This window comes from Cynoglossus semilaevis, chromosome 8, assembly GCF_000523025.1.
Source record: "Cynoglossus semilaevis isolate Cse_v1.0 chromosome 8, Cse_v1.0, whole genome shotgun sequence".
In the NCBI taxonomy this organism is placed as follows: Eukaryota; Metazoa; Chordata; class Actinopteri; order Pleuronectiformes; family Cynoglossidae; genus Cynoglossus; species Cynoglossus semilaevis.
In genome coordinates, this window is record NC_024314.1 from 4,893,164 (window position 1) to 4,908,163 (window position 15,000).

Below are 15,000 nucleotides of genomic sequence, written 5' to 3' on the forward strand. Positions count from 1 at the left end.
ACCTGTGTGAGGTCTGACCCTCATTTGGAGGCAGGATTTTATCCAGCAGCTTTCTCTTTGCTAGTCAAATTAGGTCATGGAACTAATGAAGGATCTCTGTCCACAGACACTTTGAAGCTCCAACTTTGGACATTACCTGCTAAGTTACAACTTTGACTTTAAACCATAAAAGGTAGAACTCTGTGATTTTCAAGGACAGTTTTGCATATCTAGCGCTGTTGGATCCACAGCCATGGGGAACGCAGCAGGAGGTATGGAGGTACCTCTTTCAAAGGAGGGCAAGGCAGCGACGCTCCCCACTGGCTCCACTGGGTCCCAAAAGCCACCTGCTGGTCTGAAACTCCCGATGCCACCTGAAGACGAGCTGGAGGAGCGTTTCAACGCTGTTCTGGTGAGCTGGTGCTGGTGCTGGTGCTGGAACCCTGCACTCATGTCACCTTTCACACAGAGCAGGAGGCTACACAACACCTAAAGAATGTAGGATATGTAGGAAATGTGCACCTTCCTCTAGAAGCAGCTTATGCTGTGCCAGGTACACAAAACCACTGAGGACAGACACACAGAGGTGCTTTATACTCAGGCTTACTCTGGCATTAAGCACACTGCATGCTCTGCTGGAGGTTGAATGGCGGAGGAAGTCAGATCTGTTTACTTTTGAATGACCTGCAACTAAACTTGTACTTTTGCGTCCTAGCACAGCTTTAAATCAGATTAAAATTCTTCTGTTGGCCAGAGAATCATGAGTTTGTACAATAGTTCGAGAGGATTAACTGGCAGCAAACTGTAAAAGAGCTGAAACATACAGTTCCCATAATTCATCACTGTTTTCAGGCCAACCAGGAATATTTGATTATGTTATAATCTATTTTATAATCTGTATACTGTAAACACAAATTTAATGTGAGACTTTTCTAGTTTACTTTTAGAGCAAAAGAAGTAAAGTAGACAGAAAAAAACTTTGTTTTTCACATTTACCCTGGGAATCTCTAAAAACTGAAACATGCTGAAATATATGTACACATAAATACAAACCCCTGCACATTCTGTTAAAGCAGTGACAAAAATCCTGAGTCATTGGAGTTGATGACCGTTGCAGTTTAAGTTCCTCCTCATAACCAGCTTCATCTAGATTTTATTTGTCTCCCGTTGACAATACCAGGCGATGAGTGTTTGTGGTGTTTGTGATTGGCTGTAGACACAACAACAAGACAGATATGGGCATTGACAGTGGAGTTATGTTGGATATGTGGCCTGACCAGTCAGCAGCTTGCTGTCCAATTAACTGCATTCTTCATCATCTCAGTCTCAGAGTCAGATGATGTCACACTGTTGTCCTGATGCTGCGATGAGATGACACGACACACACCACAAATAATCAGGAAGGTTTACTGAAGTACCAGAGTTGGCCAGTGGGGTCAAAAACTGCAGTTTTTCTCTTAGTGCCGGTCTTTCTTCTTAAGTCTTTCTTAACTGCCTTTCTTTCTCACAGCATTTTACCTCTAATTGTGAACACAATGACTCACCTAGTGCTATACAACACGGACCAGTTGATTGACCGACATCACTGTGCAGGTTTGACTTAACCATCATGTCATTTATGTTGCACAGCAGTTGTCAAAATATTTTGAGAATGTAAAAAATGGTCTTAACTGATTTCCCAACAACTGACCTGTCTTCGTTGTCAGGAGGACAGGTCTGTCTGTGTCTGAAATCAACTTCTTGACTCTCTGAACTCCGAGGCTCCAATATCTGTTTTGCAGTGTTGTAATCCATGTGTATCTGTGTGTGACGGTGTGTGTGTGTGTGTGTGTGTGGGGGGGGGGGGGGGGGTCCTGCATTAATGTGCCATACTTTTAGTACTGCAGTATAATATCCAGTTCTTGTGTGCATAAGCTGCAGCAGGGTGTGTTTCAATGTTTTGGTGAAACACACACGCACACACAGACACACACACCAAAGGGAGTCAGTATCAGTACCAGATTAACCACTTCATTCATGTATTCTTCCTCTTGTGTGAACATTGGTCCTGTCACCAAATATAGATCCTCACTCCCACCCCCCTCCTCTTCCTCACCACTTCTTCCTTCACCTTATGTCTGCTGCTGAAGCAGCAAAAATCCCACTGAGATACTGTGTCTGCATGCAAACCAGTCTGTGTGTGTGTGTGTGTGTATGTGTGTGAGTGTGTGAGAGAGGATGTCTCGTGTGTAGGGGGGGGAGGGTGAGATAGAGGGGCTGATGGATCTGCCTCTGAGGTGTGTGTGTGTGTGTGTGTGTACTGCACAGCAGATTCATTTGCATCGCAGTGCGTAGCATTTCCATGTGATATCTGGGCACCATCCCCAGCAGGAGGGTCCTACCCCTCACTGATGCTGTCATCACTCCATCAGTCCAGTGTCTGACGTCACTGATGCAGCAGCCATAAACTGATAACCTGATGAAGAGCAACGTCAGGATTGTGGTTCATGTATGTGGGAAATAAAACTCATATCAGGTCCAGATTTACATAGAGCACTTTGCTCAGCAGTGTTTTACATAACACTTTGCATTTTCCCCCAACAGGGAACGCAGCAGTGGGTGGAATTGTAAATGTACATCTGTGGATTTGTGAATTTTACTTGTACAAAGAGAGGAGGAAGAAGAGTACTCATCACCCTGTGCAGACTTTTGTGTATTCCATTAGTATTTAATGGCTGTATTGTAGAAACCACATGGTGTAGACACCAACAAATGTTAGTGGTTGATGTTACTGTTGGCACACAGTACAGTTTTTGTCAGTGCTTAATTATGAACTAAACTCTGTAAAAATAATTCAATTAACTGACAAGTTTAATCTGAGTGAAGAAACAGAGAAAAGGAAACTTTGTGTAGCAAAGTTTGCTGTTGTTATTCAACCACTGCTGCAAACTGAGGATCATTTATTGATCCCACTTTTCAGGGCAGTCAGCACATTGGAAAATTCAGCAGTATCACTGTGCACCAGTATAGAATCAGCTGAGGTGCCATTTAGACTGTGATGGGTTGGAGGGATGAGGCTGTGGAGAAGGTTGTCACGGAGACCGGGACCTCATGTGTCAGACCAAAGTGGAGGCAAGATCTCACCTTGACCTTGACCTTCATCTTCATGTTAGCTTCTTTTCTAACAGTTGACCTTCTGTGAAAACACCAGAGGAAACCCTTGTAGTTGTTTCTTTCCTTTTCTTCTTTACCCGTGGTCCCAGTCCAACCAGCAGCACCAGCTCCTGGTTTATCACAGGCAGCTCCCAGCAGCAGCATTGATTCTCTTTTTTTTACTGTGACCTTGATCTGAGTCTACACACCGTTCAGTTAAAGTGTTTTACTTTTATAATACTTGATCCAACATGTGAGTACTTTAGTAGTGTATAAACTCTGTTCAACCACAGTTGGTTTTATACTTTTGTTATATCCACTCATGACTAGAATTAGTTATCAATGGTTATAATTTACATTTCGTACAACTAAATTTTAGCTACTAGTTAACCTGCTGATTGGGGGTAATATTGGGATGAATGCATATTCTGTTCCATATATATTGAAGAAAACATGTAACATTTGTATATACTGTATACTATATACTATTATATACTGTATATACATCATAGTATATATACTACGATGCCTTTTCAAACACTATTTACTGGTTTGATCTAGCTAAACTCTTAGCTAAGGTTTTACAGTTAATGCATCTCTGTGTCTAGTTTTTAGTCATCTCCTGCTAACATTTATCAATACTTTGGCTAATGGTTTCACACACCCTGTTTTCTAGATGTGAATAATAATTAAAAAAAACAAAAACTGGTGATATGGTCCAGCTGGGACATATCCCTAATGGTCAGCAGTTTCACTCCAAACAGCCTCTGTTGGACATTCATCAGCTGGCTGAGTCACTAATCAGCTGAGTCAGCGCTCAGCTGATTAGTGACTGACCGTGTGCTGGACGCTGAGGTTGTGTCAGTGACTCAGACAATATCAGGAGACAGATATCAGGTATGACCAGAGCACTTTAACTGCTGACCATGTGTCGTCCTTGACTGAGAGCCTCCTGTCGACCAGCCCACTTCCACTGTGGGTTATAATTAGTACAGCTGATGTGTCTGTGCGGCTGGGATGGAATGTGTTCACAAAATGGGGCACGGAGAGTGAAATAATGAGAATACTACATCAGTACTACAGTACACTCAAGCAGAAACATTACAGACACAAGGTAGACGTGCAGCAGACTCATGGTTGTGTCCAATATTAAGCCTTCAGGTTACTATAGTATTTACCTGTGTATATATGATCATCAACATGAGGAATCATCTTCTGACTAACTCCTGGCTCTGTCTTGGCTAACTTTTATTTATGGTATGAAATGAGGTCATTATGTTTATTATTTATTATTTATTTTGAAGAAGCTGAATTTAAGAAACACTTTCATACTTGAAAAAGCTGAATTTAAGAAACACTTTCATACTTTAGGATTATTTTAGTTGAGTTATGGTTTTAGTTTTAATAAAGATAAGGAAAAAAAATAAAACCAAAGTTTCCCATTTTCTAACTATAATGTACTTTTTGTTTTATTATTGTGTGCGGTGTGTACTTTTGTGTATTTTCCAGTGTGGTGTCCCTGGGTGTTCAGGGAAAGGTGATGGTTAACACCACAGAGTAACATGAGAAACACACGTGTTGTGACAACAGGCTGATAATGACCACAGCAGAGGAAGCAGTGGTGCTGGACTTGACTGGTGACCAGTACAAACCACTGGTGTCCCTCTGAGTGACATCATTCACAGCCAGAACTTCATCACGTATTGATGAAGGCTGTGTGAAGGTTTTACACCTGTGCAGTACTTGACGTCTTATATACACTGTGTTCTTTTTATCTTCCTAATTTACTGACTTATCTTTTTTTTTTTTTTCTCTCCTTCAAATCCCAGAATACTATGAACCTTCCTCCAGACAAGGTGAAGATCCTCAGTCAGTACGACAACGAGAAGAAGTGGGATCTGATCTGTGACCAGGTGGGTCTGTGGAACAAACTCTGACCCCGAAACAAATTTATTAGAACAATGAACAATGACAATGAAAAATAATTAGTGTGAATACTCGACACAGGTACACACACACTGAATGACAATCAGCAACATCAACACACAGAACAGGAATCTCATTAATACTGCACATCACTGTAGCAACCACACTGGTGTTAGTCCTAAACACTCAGAGAGGAATCCTGTCACCGTCACACGCTGACTCATCACCGAGACTTACAGTAAACACCTCTGCTGGTGTTTCTCACTGGCATTCACCTTAGTTTCAAAACAGTATTTTCTAAACTCTTACATTTATTTTCTTTAGTTTGGCTTTTCCACTTAGTCTTCTGAACGTGGTATGAATTGTTAGCGTGTTATGTTGAATTAATAATTGGTCATCACCACTGTCTGCTGTGTTGGAAATGCATTACAATTTAATTATTAACTATGTGAAAAACTGCTGAAAACAAGGTTTTTGTTTCTTGTTTTGTTATCTTTTATATCATGACAAAATAGAATTACTGCTGCACCGCTGCAATGGAATGCTTTGTACAACTGCTGAGTTGTTTTTATGGTGTGTGTGTGTGTGTGTGTGTGTATGTATTTACAAATCCACCTGCAGGAACGTTTCCAAGTCAAGAATCCACCATCTGCATATTTGGAGAAGTTAAAGAGTTATCTTGAACATGGAGGAGTGGGTCGAAAGGTAATTCTCCGCCGGTGTCTTCTACAGTTGTTTCCTGGTTGTCGTAGTTGATAAATAAAGAGGAAGAATCTTATCACAACATTTGGAGATTAAATTCTTAAACTGCGACAGGAAAATGAAACATTCTCCCAGCACAAAAGACTGATTTTATCTGATTGTTTTTTTTTACCTAAAAGAAATTTCTGTCTTTTTTTTTTAGCATTTTGACTGACTTCATTTTTCTTTGGAATAATCTCATGTTGGGTTGTACTGAATACCAATGAAATGATTTATTTTTTCAACTTCTCTGTCAGTTTAAGAGACGTGTCCAGGAATCCACTCAGATCCTGAGGGAGCTGGAGATCTCCCTGAGGACCAATCATATTGGGTGAGTCTTCCACTCCTTTCTTCTCTTGGTCTGTGTTTTCACAAGAGCTTGTCAATTATTTCAAACTTCTTTTGTCTTCAGCTGGGCAGAGGAATTCCTAAATGAGGAAAACCGAGGCTTGGATGTTCTTGTGGATTATCTGTCCTTTGCTCACAGTGCTGTCACGTAGGTATCAAACTCAACTCCAACCCTGGGTTTGCTGTCGACTGTACGTCTCAGTTGATCTGATCAGTTAAAAATGCATTTAACTTTGCTGCATCCATGTGTGTGTGATTCCCAGGTTCGACATAGACTCTTTGGACAACAGCTCGTTGCCCACAGACAGAGGTAAAACCACAGACAGGTCTGTGGAGGAGGTGAGCAGAAGTGCCAGTAACTCTCCTTCTCACGGCGCCTCCAAGACCAGCAAGACCTTCGCCACCAGGTGAGAACACAGAAGAACGGGAACTGGAAGAAGTATTCTTCCCCTCCATTTCTCACCACGTTGGACAACTACACGAATATGTTGATATTGCTGCCACAGCAGCTAGTACAAATGTCAGGGATGGTACTGCAGTATTTAGTCTTTAGGGGGTTTCCAATTAGATGGATTTATCCAGGTTGTTGTCATAGAAGAAAATGTCAAAAAAAACAACAAAACGAAACGTCACACTATGATTTAGAAGAAAGAAAAGTCAACTAGTGAATGTAACAAAAATAGTTTAAAAATATTTCAGCGTGTCGTCGGCCGTTTCTGACTAACTCACGAACTGGCTGATGCACATTCTTTTACATCTGATGGAACATTCCTTGGTATTTTGTATGCATCTGTTTGCTGTGCTGTCTCACACACACACAAACCTGTCATTAGAAAAACAAGAGGATCCTGTTTCAGACTGACTTGGTCCATGAGCTGCAGTTTTTCAGTTTCTTTGAACATCACACCTTCCCTCTTCTTGTCTCAAAGACCATAAACAGGATATTTGATAGTGACGTTGAGCCTTTAGCTTGTGTGGCTAACAAAGCTGTAACCAGAGCGTCTCTTACCTGGCAGATTCCACTCTCTCCAAAACAGGAAAGCAGTGAGGACCTCACGAGTGGTGAGCCCCAAAGACGACGTTCACCTGTGCATCATGTGTTTACGTGCCATCATGAACTATCAGGTATTTACAACCAAACAGCCAGGGTCTGGGTCCTGGAACATCATAGGTTTAAGGTGCTCACAGTCTTCTTTGTCTGGTTTCAGTCTGGGTTTAACCTGGTGATGCAACATCCCTGCTGTGTCAACGTGATCACTCTCAGCCTCAATGACAGAAACCCACGGTACTGCAATGTGGTACATCCAAAATGATATGATAATAAAATACTTTGACTCCTCAAATACTGAACCTCAACATGTGACCTCCCAGGACCAAGGCTCTGGTGCTGGAGCTGCTGGCTGCTGTGTGTTTGGTCAGAGGAGGTCACGACATCATCCTCTCTGCCTTTGACAACTTTAAAGAGGTAAGATGGGCCACCAGATGAGGATACCACTTTGGACAGCATGTCCACGTGGGCCACATAGGGGTTTTCTTGACTGGTCTGGGCCTATTTTTAACCCTTAGTTTGGTGTGTGTGTGTGAGTGAGTGAGGCAGAACTCACACACCACTCTGGTTTCCTGTGTGTTTTTAAAGCAGGTTCAGGGGGAAACCCAGACCCCCCTCACCCCCCCTTTAACCTCCACCATCAGCTGCTCCATCCAGTTGTTCTTCTGCCAGTTAAAAGCCAGTGAAGAGGCGTAAAAATGTGAAACACTTGTTGTGTTTCCTTTGACCTCTCCTCGGCTTTTCTCTCATCTTTGCCTGACAGAGCAGCAACTGTCACCACCTGTGTGAGCAGCACAGACATGAAGGGTCTATTACTATGCCCTCTGCTGGTTGATAAGTGCACCATCAGTTACGGTACTAGTGACTGCTTTGTCACTTTAAGGGTCGCTTGGTTTTGGTGCTGCAGTATCAAAGATGTGTGCACCTGCGTGCGTGCGTGCGTGGTGGTAAAGAGGAAGCAGGTGGGCGGTGATCCAGGAGCTGGTTTATGTGTCCCACACTGGCAGCAGCAGCAGCAGCATTGTGTTGGACTGTGCAGGCGTGTTGCATAATTTAGCAGACATGAGTGAGCTAAAGACTACAGAGACAGGATCTGCTGAGTGGTTAGTCCAGAGAATAAAACACACACACACACACACACACCGTGGATATAGACCTGTTTACATCCATTTTGTAAAATCAATATTCAGTCTGGTTGATGCTGACGGGGAAAGAAAGAACCACAACGTTTACGACTTTAAACAAAAGCTTGTCTGCAGACAAAATATATTATTTTATAACTTTCTTTGTATTATTGTGTTTGGACTGAATCAATGTCACAGCCACTGATCGATCGACCAATCAACAGATAGATAGATAAATAGATAGATAATCTGTATGCTTGATCACACTGCCCTCTATTGGAAGGAACTAGAAAACAACAGTCAACCCCTAAATATGACTGTTTTTGTTTTTTACTGTTGACCCCATACATCAACATTATTCAGTATGAAATATGCCAGTTGTAACGTTAACGTGATCTGTCATTTTGGTCTGATTAAAATATATTCTCTATTTTCCATTTCCCCAGGTGTGTGCAGAGAAAAGTCGGTTTGAGAAACTCATGGAGTTTTTCCGCAGTGAGGACGTCAGCATCGATTTTATGGTAATGTCTAATACGTTAAGAGACAGCATCGACTGAACTTCATGTATTATAAATTCACTCAGTAAAATACATTTCTGGTTGAATGAACTGCAGAGTATGTGGAGATTATACAATGTTTTTTTAAATAACACATTTACAGGGGTTGCAGTATTTGCTTTGAGTACTTAACTGAATTCAGATTGTAGTATTATGTACATTGTAAAAATACTTTTTATATAATATATCACTATTATAATAGTATATATGATATTGAAAACTGAATGAACTGAATGTAAACATATATTGTGATATGTTATCGTTTTGTCAGAGCATCATTTGCAGACACTTAACTCACATATTTTAAAGCTGAAAAAGTCAAATCCAGCCTTACTGGACAGAATTTTTTAAATAATTGATGATCATTATTTTTATTTTTATTTTTTTTATTTTCTTTTGTGAACAGTTTATTTTTTTACACAACAATGTTTAGCTTTCTAAATAGCACATTTCCTCTGTGTGGCCACAAGGTGGCTTGTATGCAGTTCATCAACATTGTGGTCCACTCGGTGGAAAACATGAACTTTAGGGTTCACCTGCAGTATGAGTTCACCCGACATGGGCTGGATGAGTACCTGGAGGCAAGTATGACCCTGAAGAAATACTGCATTTTTTAGATCATTTGAAAAAAAAACAGTGACTCAACTCTGTTGAACATCTGTGTAGAAGCTGAAGTTCACAGAGAGCGACAGGCTGCTGGTGCAGATCCAGGCCTATCTGGATAACGTGTTTGATGTAGGAGCCCTGCTGGAGGACGCAGAGACCAAGACCACTCTGTTGGAACATGTGGAGGAACTGCAGGGACAGAACACACAGGTGGAGAACACAGTAGTTCCATAGAGAATCCACAGCTTTCATTCATTACTGCTGATTAAATTGTACATGAGCTTCCAGACCACTGTCTGTGCAGATTAAAGTGGATCAGTCAGGGTGAGTGGGACAAGCTTCCTAATTCACATCGACAAACCTGTGATGGTGGAAAGTCTGTAGGTGGCGACTCATGTAGCAGCAGACTCAAATACATACAGGAAGTGGAAATTAAGTCTGGAAAAAAAGACCGTAGATTGATTGTTTATGGAGTGTGGACGGCTCAGCATCAGTGTCATGTTTCAGAATATGAAGTGTTTTTTTTCCGTCCCTTTTCTCTTCACATCATGTGCTGCACACTGTATGTTTTGGTATATTTTTACATAAGGACAATGGAGGTAATGGTGTGTCAATGATGCATGTTCATCTTTGGTACAGTTGAACAGCACGCTGCAGGAGAGAGAGAGAGACGCCATGGAGAAAATCTCTGAATTGGAGAAGAAGCTCATCCAGTGCACCAAGGAAGTGGAGCTGCTGAAGGTAGCTCCTCATCCTTCTTGTCTCTGTGTGAGGGGCAGTCTGGTTTTCAATGAATACTGTTAATAAATGATTCCAAGAAGACAGTGATGTAATGTTGTTGTGACCTCGTCCTCATTGTTATGCCATTTTGTCAGTGTGTTAGGCTATTTTAAAAGTTACCAACTGTAATTCCAGGAGAGTCTCCGTGAATCCTGCGCTCAGGTGACTCAGCTCCAGCAACGAGAACGTGAGAATGAACTGGAGCGTGAAACCCAGAGGGAACGGGAGAAGGACATGGACCGATCAACCCAGGCTTTGAAGGAGCTGGAGGTCAAAGTTCAGTCTCTGGTGGAGCAGGGGCTTGTTCGATTGGAGCGGTCTTCATCTGGACACGTGGACATTCAGCTGGTGCCAGAGGTCCAGCAGGTGACACATGCAGGTGAGCAACCTCACTGACACTGACACAGCGCTTATAGATACTCGCCTCAGAGGGAGAGAACATTTATTTGCAGTGAATAAATAATTGTTCTCAGAGCGGTAAAGTGAAACTGCATAATTTTTCATGGCACACCAGTGTGCCTCAGCACAGTGGTTGGCAATCAGTGATCTCTAGGCTGCCCAGAACATTCAGTTAATAATGGTGAAAAACAGGAACAAAGAGAAAATATAGAACCCTTATTGATGTTCAACAGGATGTTCACAATTACCTCCTGGAAAACTTTCAACTTGTTTAGAGTTTAGAAAGAAAATATAAATGTATATTTGTATTTATGGGGTTATCTTTTTTCCAACTCCACAGACTCCCCTCCTTCTCCTCCTAAAGATTCTCCACAGTCAGTTACGACAATGACTCCTCCTGCTCCACCACCTCCTCCAGCCCCACCACTGCCACCACAGCCACCTCCAGTTTCTCCTGCAGCTCCACCTCCTCCGCCTCCTCCTCTTCCTCCACCTGTTGCTCCACCACTTCCTCTGCTGCCCAAACAGTCACCAGGATCTGATGGGAGCTCAGGTAACATTTCTGTTATCAACTGTTTACTTTTAGTTACTGCAGTTATCGATATATCAAATGTATATCAAATGTATTATTTCATTTACACAGGGGTCACCAAAGTGTCACTTGAGAGCTACCAGTACCTTGCTGCACCTTTACAAGTAGCTTGGGAAAGGGCTAATGAGTCATACATACATTTGAAAACTTAATTGGTCGCTCAGCAAGTCTGCTTACATTTTTATCCAATCAAAATAGACAGTTGTCCTGCCCTCGTGCAACACAAACTGCTTATTTGCCATTGAGCTCTCAGTACAAACGTGTGCTGCTGTCAACCTTGATCAGTCAGTGGTGATGTGAGATGACCTGGAGTCATGACGGTGACAGGTGTCCAAACCAACAGGGGGGGTTCACTAGACGCTGTTGTTGGAGCAGCACACCTCTTGGGGAAGAACTCCACCAAATGTGGCAAAATCGTCAAAAGTCGTCGACAATAGGTTCGCTCTCTTGTGGCACAAACGTGCAACCACACCTAGTGCAGACCAACTTTAGGCGGGAACTTGTTGATAACTGCAGTTGCACGTTTAAGCCACCGGAGGGCGAATCTACTGACTGAACTGAGCTTTTTGGCTGGGACTTGTCGATGACTACAGTTGCTCTTCTCAGCCAATAGCAGACAACCTATTGGCCGGACCTTGTTGTTGGCGGAGCTAAACCGAACAACCGACCGCATTTCTTAACAAGATTTCATCATTCGATGTGTCCCTACGCTAAACTGTCCTTGTGGAAAATGAACAAAATAGATACCTTTCGACAGAAGAAAAACAAATTTAAATAATAAGAAGAATAATGATAATACTGATTGCAAAACAGGTAACGTCTCAACCTTTAATAAATAATTAAATGTTGAGACGTCACGCGTTGTCAAACGCAGTCGGTTGTGCTCTTTTTGACCAGCAGACGGCGACATCTTGCAGCCCACCTTTTGGCCAGAACTTATTAAATGTGTGAGCGGAGCAAAAATCTAACAACCAAACTAATGTCCTAATAAAATAAAATGTATTACCTTAGTGGAGCATGAATTAACTAGATATCTTTTGATAGAAGAAAACCGAATTCATTTTTTTAAATGATAATAATAATTTAATAAGTTTCCTTCTTTCAGGGGTTCAGGTGGGATATTTGAACTGGGGTGGAGGGCTGTTAGCAATACCACTATAAAATAACCATTATAATCTTAACAGATACACACACACACACATATATATACTGTATAGTTTTATATTACTGGGCCTTGATTACCTGGATGATGCATGTGTACTTCCACAACGCCAAATAATAATAACAATAATATTTTGATGATATGTTGGACAATACAAAATGTATGACAGTAATATATTCGTAAATACCCAGGCAAAAAAAGCTTATTGAGTTTGTTTGTTTGAAATGAGATATGAAAATATCATGTTTTCTTTTTAAGATCATAAGAAAAAGAAGACAATTCAGACCAAATACCGCATGCCTCTGTTCAACTGGCAGGCCCTCAAATCCAACCAGGTGGCAGGAACCATCTTCAGTGAACTGGACGATGAGCACGTGTTAGAGGTCTGAGTTCTTTATTGCCCTACTGCCCCTTGGCCTTTATGCTATTTTTCTGCCCTTTCATTTTTTCTTGCTTTTCTGCCCTCATCCCCATTTGTATTTTAACTTTAGTGCATTTCTGCCTTTTCTACTGATATTTATTTTTTGCCTCTTTTTATTGTTTTAATAATTGTTTTCTATCTATCTTTACTGTCCAAGTTGTCTTTCATTTTTCCCTATTTTCCCTGTTATGTAATGCATTTTCAGGAGCAGACCAACCAGTGAAAACATTGATATATGTATTGACCCTCAGGAGCTAAACATGGTCAACTTTGAGGAGCAGTTCAAGACCAAGGCCCAGTCTAGCCCAGTAGATCTGGGGACCCTAAAGATGAAACTGGCCCACAAGACGCCCAGCAGAGTGTCTCTTTTGGAGCCCAACAGGGCTAAGAACCTGGCTATCACCCTGCGCAAGGAAGGGATGGCTGCATCTGATATCTGCCACGCCATTGAAACGTAGGTCATAAAAACCAAAGCTCCAAGTTACTTCTGTTTACAGTACATACATGTACTGTAGAATTCCTACAGAGAGTGTCTTTGAATTCCTTGCAGGTACAACCAGGAAGCCTTGAGCCCGGACTTCCTGGAGCTGCTGGAGCGATTCATTCCCACTGAGTATGAAATGAAGCTCATCCACAACTATGAGTTGGAGGGCAGGCCCCTGGACGAGCTCAGTGAGGAGGACCGCTTCATGGTTCATTTCAGCAAAATCCCACGGCTCTCTCAGCGCATCAGCACACTCACCTTCATGGGCAATTTCCAGGAGAGTGTGCAGCTGATTCAGCCGGTGAGTTTCCCTGTGGGGGTCAATAAAAATGTGGGCTCTGTGAAACTACAGTATCTTTAAGGTTTTTTTTCNTCTCTGTGAAACTACATTATCTTTCAGGTTTTTTTCCCCTACAATTTATAGCAAGGAAGTGTTCACATGGATGCATGAAGAAATGAATGTATGTTGAGTTGTTTATTTTTTTTAATTTTTTGTTGTTTTTTTAGACATTTTTTGTCATGATTTTGTAGTACTGTACATGATTTTTATGAATTTACAACATAATACCATTTACCACAGATTACACATACATGGGAACATTTGTGAGGGAATTATCAGATACACAACAGAATACATCTTTTTTACGGAAACAAAAATTGATGTACTCTCTTACAGCAACTGAACGCTATAATTGCTGCTTCCATGTCCATCAGATCTTCTGCCAAACTGAAGAAAATTCTGGAGGTGTGTTTCCATGTTCTAGACAATGAATAGTCTCTCTGACCAACAAGTTGTCCTCAATACATTTTGCTGTGTATTCTTTTGTTCTGTAAAGATCATCTTAGCATTTGGAAACTATATGAACAGCAGCAAGAGGGGAGCAGCTTATGGTTTCCGCTTGCAGAGTTTGGATTTGGTGAGTAAAATATTTTTAATTTCTACCAATAGGGAAGGTGCACAAAAATGATTGGGAACCATTGTACTAATATGAAAGGTTAAAATTAAACCAAAGTAATAATAAAAAAAATAGCCAATAAAGCAAATAATCAAACTATTGTCTGTTCTCAGCTACTGGACACCAAATCTACGGACCGTAAACAGACGTTACTGCACTTCATTGTCAACATCATCCAGGAAAAATACCCTGAGCTCCAGGCCTTCTACACAGAGCTGCACTTCCTGGACAAAGCTTCAATGGGTTTGTGATTTTATCAGAAAGATGAACATTTACATACACTGTACAAAACCTCGACTTTTTGGAATGTTCCTTTGTTAACATTTTTAAACCTAAAGATCTTTCCTAAAAGTAATATTTCATTAGTATCTGGACCACTTCAGCAGTGCTGCATTATCATTATTAGCCACCAGGAGTGGCTCTCATCTTCATGATCGTTTGAGTTTGAAGAACGTAGTCAAATGTCACCTTCTGATCTCCTTCTCTGCTGTGAAGCTGTTCTAGTCTTTAACCTGACACAGCAGAGTGCCCTTTAACTCACCTTTGATACCCAGTCATTTAATTAGCACGCTAACACCAACACTGAAGTCCCCTCTTGACCCTGTGAATGACATCACCTGCGTCTCCTGTCCAGTGTCTCTGTCCAGTATCCTGCAGGATGTCCGAGCTCTAGAGAAAGGCCTGGAGGTGACCAGGAGGGAGTTCTCTGTGGAACAGGACAGTCCAGTGCTAAAGACGTTCCTCA

General features: G+C 41.6%; 1 protein-coding gene across 1 annotated transcript in view; it reads left to right on the forward strand.

Annotated features, from left to right (window-relative positions):
• Positions 1-6: 6 nt before the first annotated feature.
• The window catches only part of LOC103381677 (formin-like protein 1), a 17,137-nt gene continuing 2,143 nt past the window's right edge, over positions 7-15,000 (forward strand). The window contains 23 exon segments of the mRNA XM_025057742.1: positions 7-391; positions 4,941-5,024; positions 5,659-5,742; positions 6,036-6,109; positions 6,191-6,274; positions 6,390-6,533; positions 7,164-7,251; positions 7,335-7,411; positions 7,498-7,591; positions 8,745-8,819; positions 9,326-9,436; positions 9,522-9,671; positions 10,101-10,202; positions 10,377-10,620; positions 10,981-11,193; positions 12,653-12,777; positions 13,067-13,269; positions 13,366-13,600; positions 13,976-14,044; positions 14,136-14,216; positions 14,369-14,498; positions 14,890-14,997; position 15,000. The exon segment at position 15,000 is cut by the window's right edge and continues 49 nt beyond it. Coding sequence (XP_024913510.1) covers positions 233-391; positions 4,941-5,024; positions 5,659-5,742; positions 6,036-6,109; positions 6,191-6,274; positions 6,390-6,533; positions 7,164-7,251; positions 7,335-7,411; positions 7,498-7,591; positions 8,745-8,819; positions 9,326-9,436; positions 9,522-9,671; positions 10,101-10,202; positions 10,377-10,620; positions 10,981-11,193; positions 12,653-12,777; positions 13,067-13,269; positions 13,366-13,600; positions 13,976-14,044; positions 14,136-14,216; positions 14,369-14,498; positions 14,890-14,997; position 15,000 — 2,735 coding nt within the window. The 5' untranslated portion in view covers positions 7-232.